General features: G+C 61.8%; 2 protein-coding genes across 4 annotated transcripts in view; both read left to right on the top strand.

Annotated features, from left to right (window-relative positions):
* Window positions 1–1,154, top strand: part of Rad17 (RAD17 checkpoint clamp loader component) — a 28,128-nt gene extending 26,974 nt beyond the window's left edge. For all 3 annotated transcript variants that reach the window (XM_048368543.1, XM_048368544.1, XM_048368542.1), the window contains one exon: window positions 604–1,154. In XM_048368543.1, coding sequence (XP_048224500.1) covers window positions 604–910 — 307 coding nt within the window. In that variant the 3' untranslated portion in view covers window positions 911–1,154. The remainder of the gene's footprint in view (window positions 1–603) is intronic.
* Window positions 1,155–1,964: 810 nt separating this feature from the next.
* On the top strand, window positions 1,965–9,209 carry Marveld2 (MARVEL domain containing 2). The gene is made up of 6 exons (XM_048368269.1): window positions 1,965–3,005; window positions 3,715–3,750; window positions 7,216–7,361; window positions 7,476–7,647; window positions 8,121–8,171; window positions 9,087–9,209. The coding sequence occupies exons 1-6, from the start codon at window positions 1,965–1,967 to the stop codon at window positions 9,207–9,209; spliced, it is 1,569 nt and encodes a 522-aa protein (XP_048224226.1).
* Window positions 9,210–12,042: the final 2,833 nt, after the last annotated feature.

The following is a 12,042-nucleotide window of genomic DNA, read 5'->3' as shown; positions in this document are numbered from 1 at the left end:
AGAGTGGAGAGTTCCAGTCCATTCTGGAGTAAGTATAGAGACCTTGTCTCAGAAAATCAAAATACAGCTGGTGATGGGCTCTGAATTTTCTCCCCAGCTCAGTTTAATTACTCTGTCTATAATTCTGAGATAAGTAAATGAATGCGTGAATGGGAATCTTTATATAATTACTAGTTCAGCTTTCCCCCCCCCCCCAGTCCTGGGCCTTGAACTCAGGGCCTGAGCACTGTCCCTGGCTTCTCTTTGCTCAAGGCTAGCACTCTGCCACTTGAGCCAAAGCGCCACTTCTGGCCGTTTTCTATGTATGTGGTGCTGAGGAATCGAACCCAGCGCCTCATGTATAGGAGGCAAGCAATCTTGTCACTAGGCCATATCCCCAGCCCATCCATTAACCCTTTTTGTATTGCAAGCTGTAAGGATTTATCCACTGTTGGTCATTCACCTTGTCGTGTTTCTGTACGTGGTTAAACTAAAACACTTTACTAGCGAAACAGTGCAGTGAATGTCAATGAGACTAGAGAGGTAGCTTCCTAAGAACGGCCATACTCATGCTACTTAAGGACATCTCCAGTTCTTACTGGTATCTGCCCTGTGATCCCCCAGGTTGAAAATGGAGGCCCTCACCGATAGGGAGCACGGGTTGCTGGACCATGACACCGGAGATGAAGCCCCGCAGGGGGGAGGACACCCCGCAGAGGGGACGGCGGGGGACGGGGACCCGTGGCCGCTCCCCTGGAGTCAGAGCAGCGGGGGCGACCTGCCAGCCAGCCAGCCGTGGCCCTCCTCGTGGAAGGCCGAGGCCGGAGACGAGGACGTGACCATCGAGGAGTGCGACAGCGAGGACGGCGATGGGGCCGGGGAGCCGGCCCGAACCTGGCGCCCAGCGTCCCCCTGGCTCCCACACCGCTAGGGCCCGAGCCTGGCGCCCTGGTGTTCCCAAGCCGGCCCGAGCATCAGACACTGTGAGCGAACAGCACGGAGCTGGCGGCGGTGTCAGGAGGACTTAGGAAGCCGTGCGTGGACATCAACGTGTGCCTCATCCTCGGAGCACTGCTCGAGTCCTCAGAATCCATGTCTGCGTCTTGTACAGTAGACTATTTCGCTGTTTGGAAAATAGTGACCTATTTATATCGAAATTAAAAGGTTGAAGTTCACCTCGCTTTTCCGGTCCTTCCCTGATTCCCGGAATGCGCTGCCCACCGCAGGGGGGTGCTGCAGGCGGGCTCTGGGGACCTGCCTGGGGGGGGGGGGTCGGGCCTTTACCGGGGGGAGGGAGGGGTGGGGGCCTTGGAGTCAGCCGGGCTCCGGTCGGTCCGGGCCGCGGGCTGTCGGGGACGCCGCGGGCACCGTCAGGTGGGCGGGGCTCGCTGACCCGCCCCGCCCCGCCCGCCCCGCCCGGCGCCCGATCCGGGTTTCGGAGCCCGAGGCGGCGGCGCGGTTCTTCTCGGTGGCGCTGCAGGTGAGCGGGGCGGCCGGGGTGGCCGGGGCGCGAAGGGCGGAAGGGGCGGGCGGGCGCGCGGACCCCAGCTCTCACCGCTGCCCCGACGCCCCGCGGGTGGGGCGGGCGGGGCGGGGCGGGCGCCCCCGGGGGTTTCGGGTGAGGCAGGTGCCTCCGCCGCTCCGCTTCCGGGGTGGCGCCGCCCGCGCCCCGACGGGGTTCCGGCCACTTCGGGACCGGGGGCGGGGGCGGGGGCGGGGGCGGAGCGGGCGGCCCCGCCGCGGTGCGCGGCACCTGGCCGGGCCGGGCCGTGGGACGCGCGCTCCCGGCCGCCCGGCCGCGCAGGGCTTTCCCCGGACCCCGGCGCCCCGTCCGCTCCCCAGCGGAGCCTCTTCCGCGGGGCCCGAGCTCGGGCGCTGGGCCCCGGCCCCCGACGGGGCGGCCGCGTGCGGGAAGAGCGCGCCTGGCGGGCCGCCGCCCCCCCCGCAGGCCCGCGCGGTGACGCCGGCCTCGCTCGCAGGTGCGGATGTCGAGCGGCGGCGGCCGAGGCGGAGGGAGGCCCGGGCCCCGGGACGCGGACGGCGGGCTGGCGGGGAGCGCGGACCCGCTGCCGCCGCCGCCGCTCCCGGCGCTCCCGCCCTTCGGCCCGGACGACGCGGACACCGACGCCGACACGGACACGGACGCGGACGGCGAGGGGCGCGCGCCCGTCCCGGAGCTCAAGCCGGTGCGGCGCTTCGTGCCCGACTCGTGGAAGAGCTGCTTCCTCCGGGGCCCGCGGCCGGCGCGCGGCTGGGCGGCGGGGCGGCTGTCGGGGGGCGCGCGGTGCTCGCCGCCCGCCTCCCCGGCGTGGGCCCCCGCGGACGATCCGGCGGGGGACCCCGCGTACTACCCGGCGGGGGACCCCGCGTACTACCCGGCGGAGGACCCCGCGGCGCGGGCCGAGCGGCTGCGCGCCCGCCACGCCCCGATGCGCTCGTGGGCCGGGCTGCTGCGCGCGCTGGGCGCGGCCGAGCTGCTGCTGGGCGGCGGCGCGCTGGCCTGCGTGGCGGCCTACGTGCACCGGGACAGCGAGTGGCACAACCTGCTGGGCTACGGGGGCTACGGCGGCTACGGCTACGGCTACGGGGGCTACGGCGGGTACGGGTACGGCGGGTACGGGTACGGCGGGCCGCGCACCGCCTTCGTGCTGGGCGCCGCCGGCCTGGCCTGGGTGGCCACGCTGCTCGTGCTGGCGCTCGGCATGTCGCTCTTCTACCGCGCCGTGCTGCTCGACTCCGGCTGGTGGCCGCCCTCCGAGTTCGCGCTCAACGCGGGGCTCTGCGTGCTCGACCTGGCCGCCGCCCTCGTCTACGTGGACGACGCGCGGCGCGGCGGCCTCTGCTCCCAGCCGCTCTTCCTCCCGCCCCCCAGCGCCGCGCTCTGCCGCCTGGAGGGCGGACAGGCCGCCGGCCTCGTCTTCTTCTTCGTCACCGTGTTCCTCTACCTGGCCAGCGCCCTGGCCAGCCTCAAGCTGTGGCGGCACGAGGCGGCCCGCCGGCTCCGGGAGCGCCAGGGCGGCCCCCAGGTCAGCGGGGGCGGGGCCTGGCGGGGGGCGGGGGCCTGGGCGGCCCGCAGGTCAGCGGGGGCGGGGGCCTGGGCGGCCCGCAGGTCAGCGGGGGCGGGGCCTGGCGGGGGGCGGGGGCCTGGGCGGCCCGCAGGTCAGCGGGGGCGGGGGCCTGGGCGGCCCGCAGGTCAGCGGGGGCGGGGCCTGGCGGGGGGCGGGGGCCTGGGCGGCCCGCAGGTCGGCGGGGGCGGGGCCGGGGGCGGGGCCTGGGCGGCCCGCAGGTCAGCGGGGGCGGGGCCGGGGGCGGGGCCTGGGCGGCCCGCAGGTCAGCGGGGGCGGGGCCCTGGAAGGGGGCGGGGCCTGGGGCACCTGCAGGTGAGCGGTGGGGGCGGGGCCGGGATGGGGGCGGGGCCGGGGTTCCAGGGCCTCCCCGCGTGTGTGTCCGCGTGCGCGTGTGTGCGCGCGTGTCCGTGCCGCTTCCCGCTTCTCCATATGTGGTGCTGGGGAGTGGAACCCAGGGCCTCACGCGTGCCAGGCGAGCCCTCCCCCCCTAGGCCCCCTTCCCAGCCCCGCCCTCCCTCAGGCCGCCCACCTGCGAGCCCCCGGGGTCCCGTGCCGGGGAGCCGTCCTGCCCCCCCCCCACCCGCGAGGCCGGAGCCGGAGCCGCCGTCCCGACGAGGAGCGAGCCGCGCGCCGGCCCTGAGCGCCCTCTCCACTCTTGTTCCCCCAGAGCACCCAGCCGTCCCCGCCGTCGGAAAGGAAGCTGGTAAGGCCGCAGTGTGGCTCGCAGTGTGCCTCTCCCGCTCGTCTGTTCACCGCCATAGCGGGGTCCGTCCATTTCAACCCCCCGAGCGCATTGGTTTCACATGGAGGCTGCCCGCCTCTCCTTTTACTGTCTCACGCGAGAGCTTATGTCGGTGAACACAGTTGGTGTCCCTTATATGGTTCGATTCCCCAGCACCACCTATGTAGAAAAGGGCAGAAGTGGCGCTGTGGCTCAAGTGGCAGAGTGCTAGCCTTGAGCGGGAAGAAGCCAGGGACAGTGCTCAGGCCCTGAGTCCAAGGCCCAGGACTGGAAGAAAAAAAAATCCTGGCTATAATTTCTAAACAAGAAATTGAGATGCTAACCTTTCAATTTCTTTACTTGAGAAGTAATTCTATTCACTTCATTGGAAATTCAGAAGTGTACGCCTACAATCCCAATATCAGGAGGCTGAGGGGAAAGGATCAAAATCAGCCATTGTTAGATATAGAGACTCAAGAGGTCTCAAGATACAGCTACCTATCCATACACACACAGGATGGCTACTGTTAAAAGAGAAAGATGGTGGCTGGGAATGTGGCCTAGTGGTAGAGTGTTTGCCTATCATGCATGAAGCCCTAGGTTTGATTCCCCAGCACCACATATACAGAAAACGGCCAGAAGCGGCACTGTGGCTCAAGTGGCAGAGTGCTAGCCTTGAGCAAAAAGAAGCTCAGGACAGTGGCCCTGAATTCAAGCCCCAGGACTGGCAAAATAATAATAATAATAATAATGACTTCCACACACTTTAACAGTACCTTAGTACCTGCACAAAAAACCAAAACACAGTGCCTTGAAGTGTGTCCACATCTACCATGGTTCATTTCCAAGACTGAAGCTAGAGAAATTAATTCAGATGAAGAAGCGGTTCCTAACCCTCTGAGCACACACAGCTAAACACCGTGCTGGGAAGATCCTTCCCCACCCTGGTTGCCCTCCCTGCACTGGGCTCCAGGGCTCCACACCGCTCTTCCTCCTGCTGGAGAGGGGGGTTGGGCCCAAGCCTCTCCATTCCAGGCCTGTCTCCTGGGGCTGGTGCGGCACTGGGCACCTCCTCCCCCTCAGTCCCCAGCTGTGTCTCGGTGAGCTCAGCGCTCAGAGCCGGTGGTTTAGAATGACCTCACGTGAAACCAAACCTCCAAGCCAGTCTGCAGTAGGGGAGTTGGGAAAACAAAAGACTTTAAAAGCTGCCCTGGTAAGCTAGAGAGCAAAATTCCAAAATCCTTTTTTGTATTTTATTTTCTTTGCTTTAAAAAATTATTGTTATTACGAAGGTGTTGTTCAGAGGGGCTACCATTTTATAAGTCAGGCAATGAGTACATTTGTGTGTGTGTGTGTGTGTGTGAACAATGTCACCCCTTCCTTTATGTTCCCCCGGTTTCTCCCATCCCTGCCCACAAACTACATAGGTCATTTTCCACATGGTATATACTGAACATCATGGTTGCATTTAAGGCCTTCCTGGAAGGAAGAAGGATTTTCCTTTGCTAAACTAAAGAATCTTATTCTCAAGCCCAGAGATCTTACGTCCATACCGCCTGCCTGTTCTGTTGACTGCAGACTCTTCCGATGTACTTCTAAGACTTCTGGAACTTTAGGACAGGTGTAGCTTCAGGACCAGATAGATTTTCATATGCAGGATTCTTCTCCTTATTCATTTAAAGTACCTGGAAGCCACTGTTAGTGGGAATGTAAACTACTCCAGGCCCTATGAAAAGCTGTTGGAAGCCCCCCCCCCCAAAAAAAAAAAAAAAAAAACTAAACCTAGAAGCCAGGCACTGGTGGCTCACACCTGTCATCCTAGTTACGCAGGAGACTGAGATCTTAGGATCAAGATTCAAAACCAGCCTCGCCTGGAAAGTCTGTGAGACTCTTATTGCCACTAAACTACCAAAAAAGCTGGAAGTGCTGCTGTGGCTCAAGTGGTAGAGTGCTAGTCTTGAGCAAAACAAGCTCAGGGACAGTGCTCAGGCCCTGAGTTCAAGTCCCAAGATCAGCACGCGTATACACACACACACACACACACACACACACACACAAGTTAAATACATCTGTCCTCTGTAGATAGTCCCAGCAAGTCCTCCTCCTACAAAGGCTAAGATAAGTCAAGGTTTTTGTTGTTGTTTTGTGGATGTTGATCTGCTTGCTTTCCTTTCATTTTGGGGGAGAGGTACCAGTCCTGAGGCTTGAACTCAGGGCCTGGGTGCTGTCCCTAAGCTTTTTGCTTATAGTACTCTACCACTTGAGTCACAATTCCACTTTGGCTTTTATAGATGAGAGAGAGAGAGAGAGAGAGAAGCTTATATGCCTATTATCTTAGCTACTCAAGAGGCTGAGATCTGAGGGTTGAGGTTCAAAACCAGTCTGAGCAGGAAAGTCTGTGAGACTCTTTATTTCCAGCTAACTACCAGAAAACCTGAAGTGGAGCTACGGCTCAAAGTAGTAAAGCACTAGTCTTGAGCAAAAAAAAATTTTTAATTCACAGCACATCTCAAAATATACCAGCACCCTTGGCTATTTCTTGAACAATATGAGGCATGGCTTAACTCCATCCTGAAAAGAAACCAGGTTAAGATAAAACCTAGGCTGGGAATGTGGCTTAGTGGTAGAGTGTTTGCCTAGCATGTATGAAGATGAAGCCCTGGGTTCAATTCCTCAGTACCACATACACAGAAAAAGCCAGAAGTGGCACTCAGGGACAGTGCTCAGACCCTGAGTTCAAGCCCTAGGACTGGCAAAAAAACAAAAAGATAAAATCTTACATTTCAAGAACCTTTCCTTATCCCAAAGCAGTTCATCTTGTCCGTAACTCAAGCCAAGTCACCAAGGCAAAGCAGGCACTTTTGAGCCACACATTTTGATAGAAAAGATGGTTTTCTTTTTTGTTAATTTGTTTTGTTTTTGTTTTGGCCAGTCCTGGGGACTGGACCCAGGTCCTGAGCACTGTCCCTGGCTTCTTTTTGCTCAAGGCTAGCACTCTGCCACTTGAGCCACAGCGCCACTTCTGGCTGTTTTCTATATATGTGGTGCTGAGGAATCGAACCCAGGGCTTCATGTATACGAGGCGAGCACTCTACCACCAGGCCACATTCCCAGCCCCAGAACCAATCCTAAGTCACTGAGTGCTTCAGCGCTCTCTCCTGGTATTTCATCATCCGTGCGTGTGCGCGCGCGTGTGCTGTGCCCTGGAGATGAAGCCGGGAGCACGCAGGCCAGGTGCTCTTGTGATGAGCACTCCCTGCCCCTCCTCCTCAGCCACTCCTGGCGCGTGGATGGCACCTCCCTAGCCCGCCATTCCCCGGGGGGAAGGTGCCTTGCAGTGGCTTTCTTCCTGTCCCCTCTCATTTTCTCCCAAGAGAATGGCAGTGGCTCTCCGTGTTCTTGTGTGCTTGCTCCCGATTGCACATCAGCCCTTCTTCTTCCCCGCAGTGTGCCGTGGCCGCCAGTGACCGGCAGGGAGACCCTGCGGGCGACTTCACAGAGCTGAGAAGCACGACGATGAGGCCGGAGCTGCGCAGCGCCTGCATCCCTCCGGGCCACACCCCCAGGCCCGTGGTGATGCCCGACTACGTGGCGTGAGTGCCGGGCCCGGCCCGCGGGAGAGGCCGGGGCGCCCTGCGGGGCGGGGGGGGGGCATGGAAGGAGCTCACCCGAGCGGGAAGGGGCAGCCCTGGTGTCCGTCTCCTCAGGAAGTACCCTGCGATTCACACGGACGACGACCGGGAACGCTACAAAGCCGTGTTCCAGGACCAGTTCTCCGAGTACAAGGAGCTGTCAGCGGAGGTGCAGGCCACGCTGAGGAAGCTGGACGAGCTGGGCGCGGTGATGGACAGGCTGCCGCAGTACTCGGGGCACCGCCAGGTGTGTGCAGGAAAGCCCTGGAGGTCCCCAGGGTGACCCCCCAAGAGTCTCATCCACACGCCCCGAGTGCGGCCCGGTAATCGAATCCGTACCTGGCTCACCTCAGGTCCTGGGTTTCATCACCAGTGACACACACACACACACACACACACACGTCGTGTTACGGTTAACATGTCTGTGTTACCAAACTCAGGAGACTGAGTCTCAGAACCAGCACTCCCCAGCAGCAAGTGCTATCCCCGGGGCTGACGTCCGGGTTGATGCAGGCCGGGCCCTTTCCCTTCTGCTCCCTGGGGGTCCTGGCACCTCACAAGTGGAGCTGCTCACACACAGGTCCAGTGAGTTCGGTTTCTGTATTCATATTTTTGATTATCACGTGAGGTAAAATGATTTTCTGTTCTAATTTCCAGTGTGCTTTAAGACATGATTTGAGTCCGTGCAAATGTTTTAACTCAAATATATATTATTTTTAGGAACATGAGAGAATTTCAAGAATCCATGAAGAGTTTAACAGAAAAAAGCATGTGAGTAAAACCATTTTCTTCTGGAAAGTGTGTTCTTATGCAGGTACATTGATGAAAACGGATACACTTTAGATTTTTTTCTTTTGGGTCAGTCCTGGGGCTTGAACTCAGGGCCTAGACGCTGTGCCTGAGCTTCTTTTGCTCAAGGCCAGTATTCTACCACTTAAGCCACAGCGCCCCTTCTGGCTTTTTCTGTATATGTGGTGCTGAGGAGTCGAACCCAGGGCTTCTTGGATACGAGGCGAGCGCTCTACCACCAGGCCACGTCCCCAGCCTTGTTCTTTACCATTTTCTGTACCCCAGACTGTCAGAGGCGCCTCACTTCACTGGACTTGGCACTCCATTTTTCTGGGCACCCCGAGTCACTGAGGGCGCTGGGCGGTGCCCCGGCTGCGCGGCGCGGCTCCCCCGTGCTCCTCCCCCGTACTCGGGGGTCGGGAGGCCGCCCGGGGTCGTCAGGAGGCCGCCCGGGGTCGTCAGGAGGCCGCCCGGGGTCGGGAGGCCGCCGGGGGTCGGGAGGCCGCCCGGGGTCGTCAGGAGGCCGCCCGGGGTCGTCAGGAGGCCGCCCGGGGTCGGGAGGCCGCCGGGGGTCGGGAGGCCGCCCGGGGTCGTCAGGAGGCCGCCCGGGGTCAGGAGGCCGCCCGGGGTCGTCAGGAGGCCGCCCGGGGTCGTCAGGAGGCCGCCCGGGGTCGTCAGGAGGCCGCCCGGGGTCGTCAGGAGGCCGCCCGGGGTCGTCAGGAGGCCGCCCGGGGTCGTCGGGAGGCCGCCCGGGGTCGTCGGGAGGCCGCCCGGGGTCGGGAGGCCGCCGGGGGTCGGGAGGCCGCCCGGGGTCAGGAGGCCGCCCGGGGTCGGGAGGCCGCCCGGGGTCGGCAGGAGGCCGCCCGGGGTCGGCAGGAGGCCGCGTCTCTGTTGCAGGACCCCTCGTTCCTGGAGAAGCGGGAGCGCTGTGACTACCTCAAGAAGAAGCTGTCCCACATCAAGCAGAGGATCCAGGAGTACGACAAGGTCATGGACTGGGACGTCCGCGGCTGGCCCTGAGCCCCGGCTCCGCGCGGCTGTGTCAGGAGCCGCCGGCCGCTCCCGCCGGCGGAGGGGAGGAGCGAGCGCCTCGGGCCGGCCTCGGGCCCCGGCCTCCCCGGCCTCGGGCCCCGGCCTGCCCGGCCTCCGCCCCGGCCTCCGCCCCGGCCTGCCGCACGTGGGCTGAGCGCGACGCACGCGCACGCACGACGCACGACGGAGAGGAGGAGCGAGCGCCTCGGGCCGGCCTCCGCCACGGCCTCCCCGGCCTGCCCGGCCTGCCGCACGCGGGCTGAGCGCGACGCACGCGCACGCACGTGCACGCACGACGCACGACGCCCCGCCGCACACCCCCTGTGGGGCCCCAGCGAGCGAGCGCGCGGGAGGCGTCCTGTCCCCACCTCAGGACGACGCGACGCCCGCCCGGCCTCCTCCCGCACCCAGGACCTCGCGCGGGGGGGGCGGCGAGCACGCGGCCCCCAGCCCCCTCCCGGGACACCGGCCCGGGGGACGCGGCCCCCAGCCCCCTCCCGGGACACCGGCGAGCTGCGGCCCCCAGCCCCTCCCGGGACACCGGCGAGCTGCGGCCCCCAGGCCCCTCCCGGGACACCGGCGAGCTGCGGCCCCCAGGCCCCTCCCGGGACACCGGCGAGCTGCGGCCCCCAGGCCCCTCCCGGGACACCGGCGAGCTGCGGCCCCCAGGCCCCTCCCGGGACACCGGCGAGCTGCGGCCCCAGCCCCCTCCCGGGACACCGGCCCGGGGGACGCGGCCCCCAGCCCCCTCCCGGGACACCGGCGAGCTGCGGCCCCCAGGCCCCTCCCGGGACACCGGCGAGCTGCGGCCCCCAGCCCCCTCCCGGGACACCGGCCCGGGGGACGCGGCGAGGCCCGGGCCAGCTGCGGCTGTGTAAACGGAGGCTGACGCTGCACCTGCCGGGGCGGCTCTGGGACTGAGCGGGCGCCCTGGGGCCCGCAGGACGGGGGGCTGCTGGGGCTCTCGGGGGGGGGGGGGGTGTCGGGGACTGGGGGGTGTCGGGGATAGAGGACCCGCACAGAACGCGTGCCGCCAGCAGACGCCAAGGCCGCGAGGCTCGTGACTGCAGTGCTGGCCCTTGGCGCCTGTGGCCTCAGGCAGGGCTGTGGCCCTGAGGTCTCCGCAGCGTCCCTGTGCCCCTGCCCGCACCACGCGGGCGGGGGGGGGGGGGGCTCCCCGTCCATCCCTGGACAGCGCCCTCCGGCCTCAGGGTGGGAACTGCGCTTGGAAACTGCCCGTGGTTGACGGGCACGCGACGTGGTTCTAAGAAGCATCGTGGTTTGAGCTTGCTTTCATTCATGACACCGTTCTTTCTTCGTATGAGCAAAACTGCGCACGGAATATCTTGCGTGTGTGTGGCAGGACTGGGGTTTGAACTCAGGGCTTTGGGCTCCTCTTTGACTTCTTCATGCAAGGCTGGGATTCTACCTCTTAAGCGGCAGCTCCACTTCTGGCTTTTTTTGCTGGTTAATTGGAGAGGAGGGTATCACAGATTTGGCCGTCCAGGCTGCCTTTGAACCTCGATCCTCAGACCTCAGCCTCCTGAGTTGCTAAGAATACATGCATGCGCCCCTGGCACCCTGCTAAGAAATCATCGGTGGGCTGGGTAAATAGCCCAGCGGTAGAGAGCTCGCCTAGCATGGACAAGGCCCTAGGCTCCATCCTAAGCTCTGGGAGGAAAGCCATTAGCATGCCAGTGTGCAGCGATTCACTCCTGTGGTCCCAGCTACTCGGGATACTGAGGCAGGAGGGCGCCATTGGCCTGTGAGTTCGAGATCAGCTTAAGCAACATAGTGACACCCTCCCCCATCCAAAAAAAAAGTGGTGTCAGGCCTTTAGCTCAGTGGTGGAGCACTGACCTGGCGTGTGCCAGGCTCTGGTTTCAGTTTCGGTCTCTAGCACCTCTGAAGGAAAAAGCTGATCCCTTTGGGCTCCTCTTCAGTGGTGTCCATCCAGTAACTTCTCAGTGTCGAATGACAGTTTCTGCCCAATGTAACTGCCAGTCAAACACCTAATGTTGGAAAGGTTTTCTAAAGGGATGAAAGGAAAACCACTAAAAAGCACTGGTCACCGAGGAAGCCAGTCTAGGCAGAGGGAGGAAGACACACGCTGGATGTGATGGCGCGCCCCTCCAGCCTCATGTGTGGACGGCGGAGGCAGAAGACGAAGATCTAAGAGCAAAAGGATCAGTGGCATGGCTCAAGTTGTAGAGGTATCACCTGCAAGTGTGAGGTCCTGAGTTCAAATCCTAGTACAACAAAAACAAAGTGCTGGTCACTGAATAGCTTAATATTTTTTAATGCGATTTTATTGTTATTTGTTAAGGTGGTGTACAGATGTGTGGCTGTTTTGAGTCCATTTCTTTGGGGCCATGTCACCCCTCCCTTTGCTTTGACCGTCTAATGTTATTTTGCTGTTGAAACCAGACCTTCGGTTCATAGGTAATCCTTTCTTCCATGCCCCTCCCCCGCCCCACTTAGGGCGATGCTACATCTTAGGAAGTTAACCTAAGGGAGTTCAGGGCTGGGTAGAGCCCCACTTGCAGCAAGAATACTTCCTGTTTTTTGTACAGGGGCCACATTAACATTTCATTCTAAGGAGAACATCAATATTTTTTTAAAAAATTAACATTTTTATAAACTTGATTAGCACTAAAAAATGTTGAGAACCTAGTTTTGTAATAATGCTTTATTTGACTATAATTGTTCATGTTAATCGTTGAAAAGCCATGTTGTAGCGCTGATGTTGAAGTTTTTTATGTCCACCTGTAGGTGTATTAAAACATCAGCTACCTGCTGTCTTGTGTATGCTCCCACTGCT

The sequence above is a fragment of the Perognathus longimembris genome, chromosome 19, assembly GCF_023159225.1.
Source record: "Perognathus longimembris pacificus isolate PPM17 chromosome 19, ASM2315922v1, whole genome shotgun sequence".
NCBI lineage: Eukaryota > Metazoa > Chordata > Mammalia > Rodentia > Heteromyidae > Perognathus > Perognathus longimembris.
Note: the sequence above shows the minus strand (reverse complement) of the source record. Positions and strands in the feature narration are given on the sequence as shown.

Bases quoted from the DNA above. Each gene is read 5' to 3' on its own strand.
- Marveld2 (XM_048368269.1), top strand. From the start codon at position 1,965: ATGTCGAGCGGCGGCGGCCGAGGCGGAGGGAGGCCCGGGCCCCGGGAC. The intron at 7,648-8,120 runs GTGTGTGCAGGA...TATTATTTTTAG, and splicing joins AGTACTCGGGGCACCGCCAG to GAACATGAGAGAATTTCAAG. The intron at 8,172-9,086 runs GTGAGTAAAACC...TCTCTGTTGCAG, and splicing joins AGTTTAACAGAAAAAAGCAT to GACCCCTCGTTCCTGGAGAA.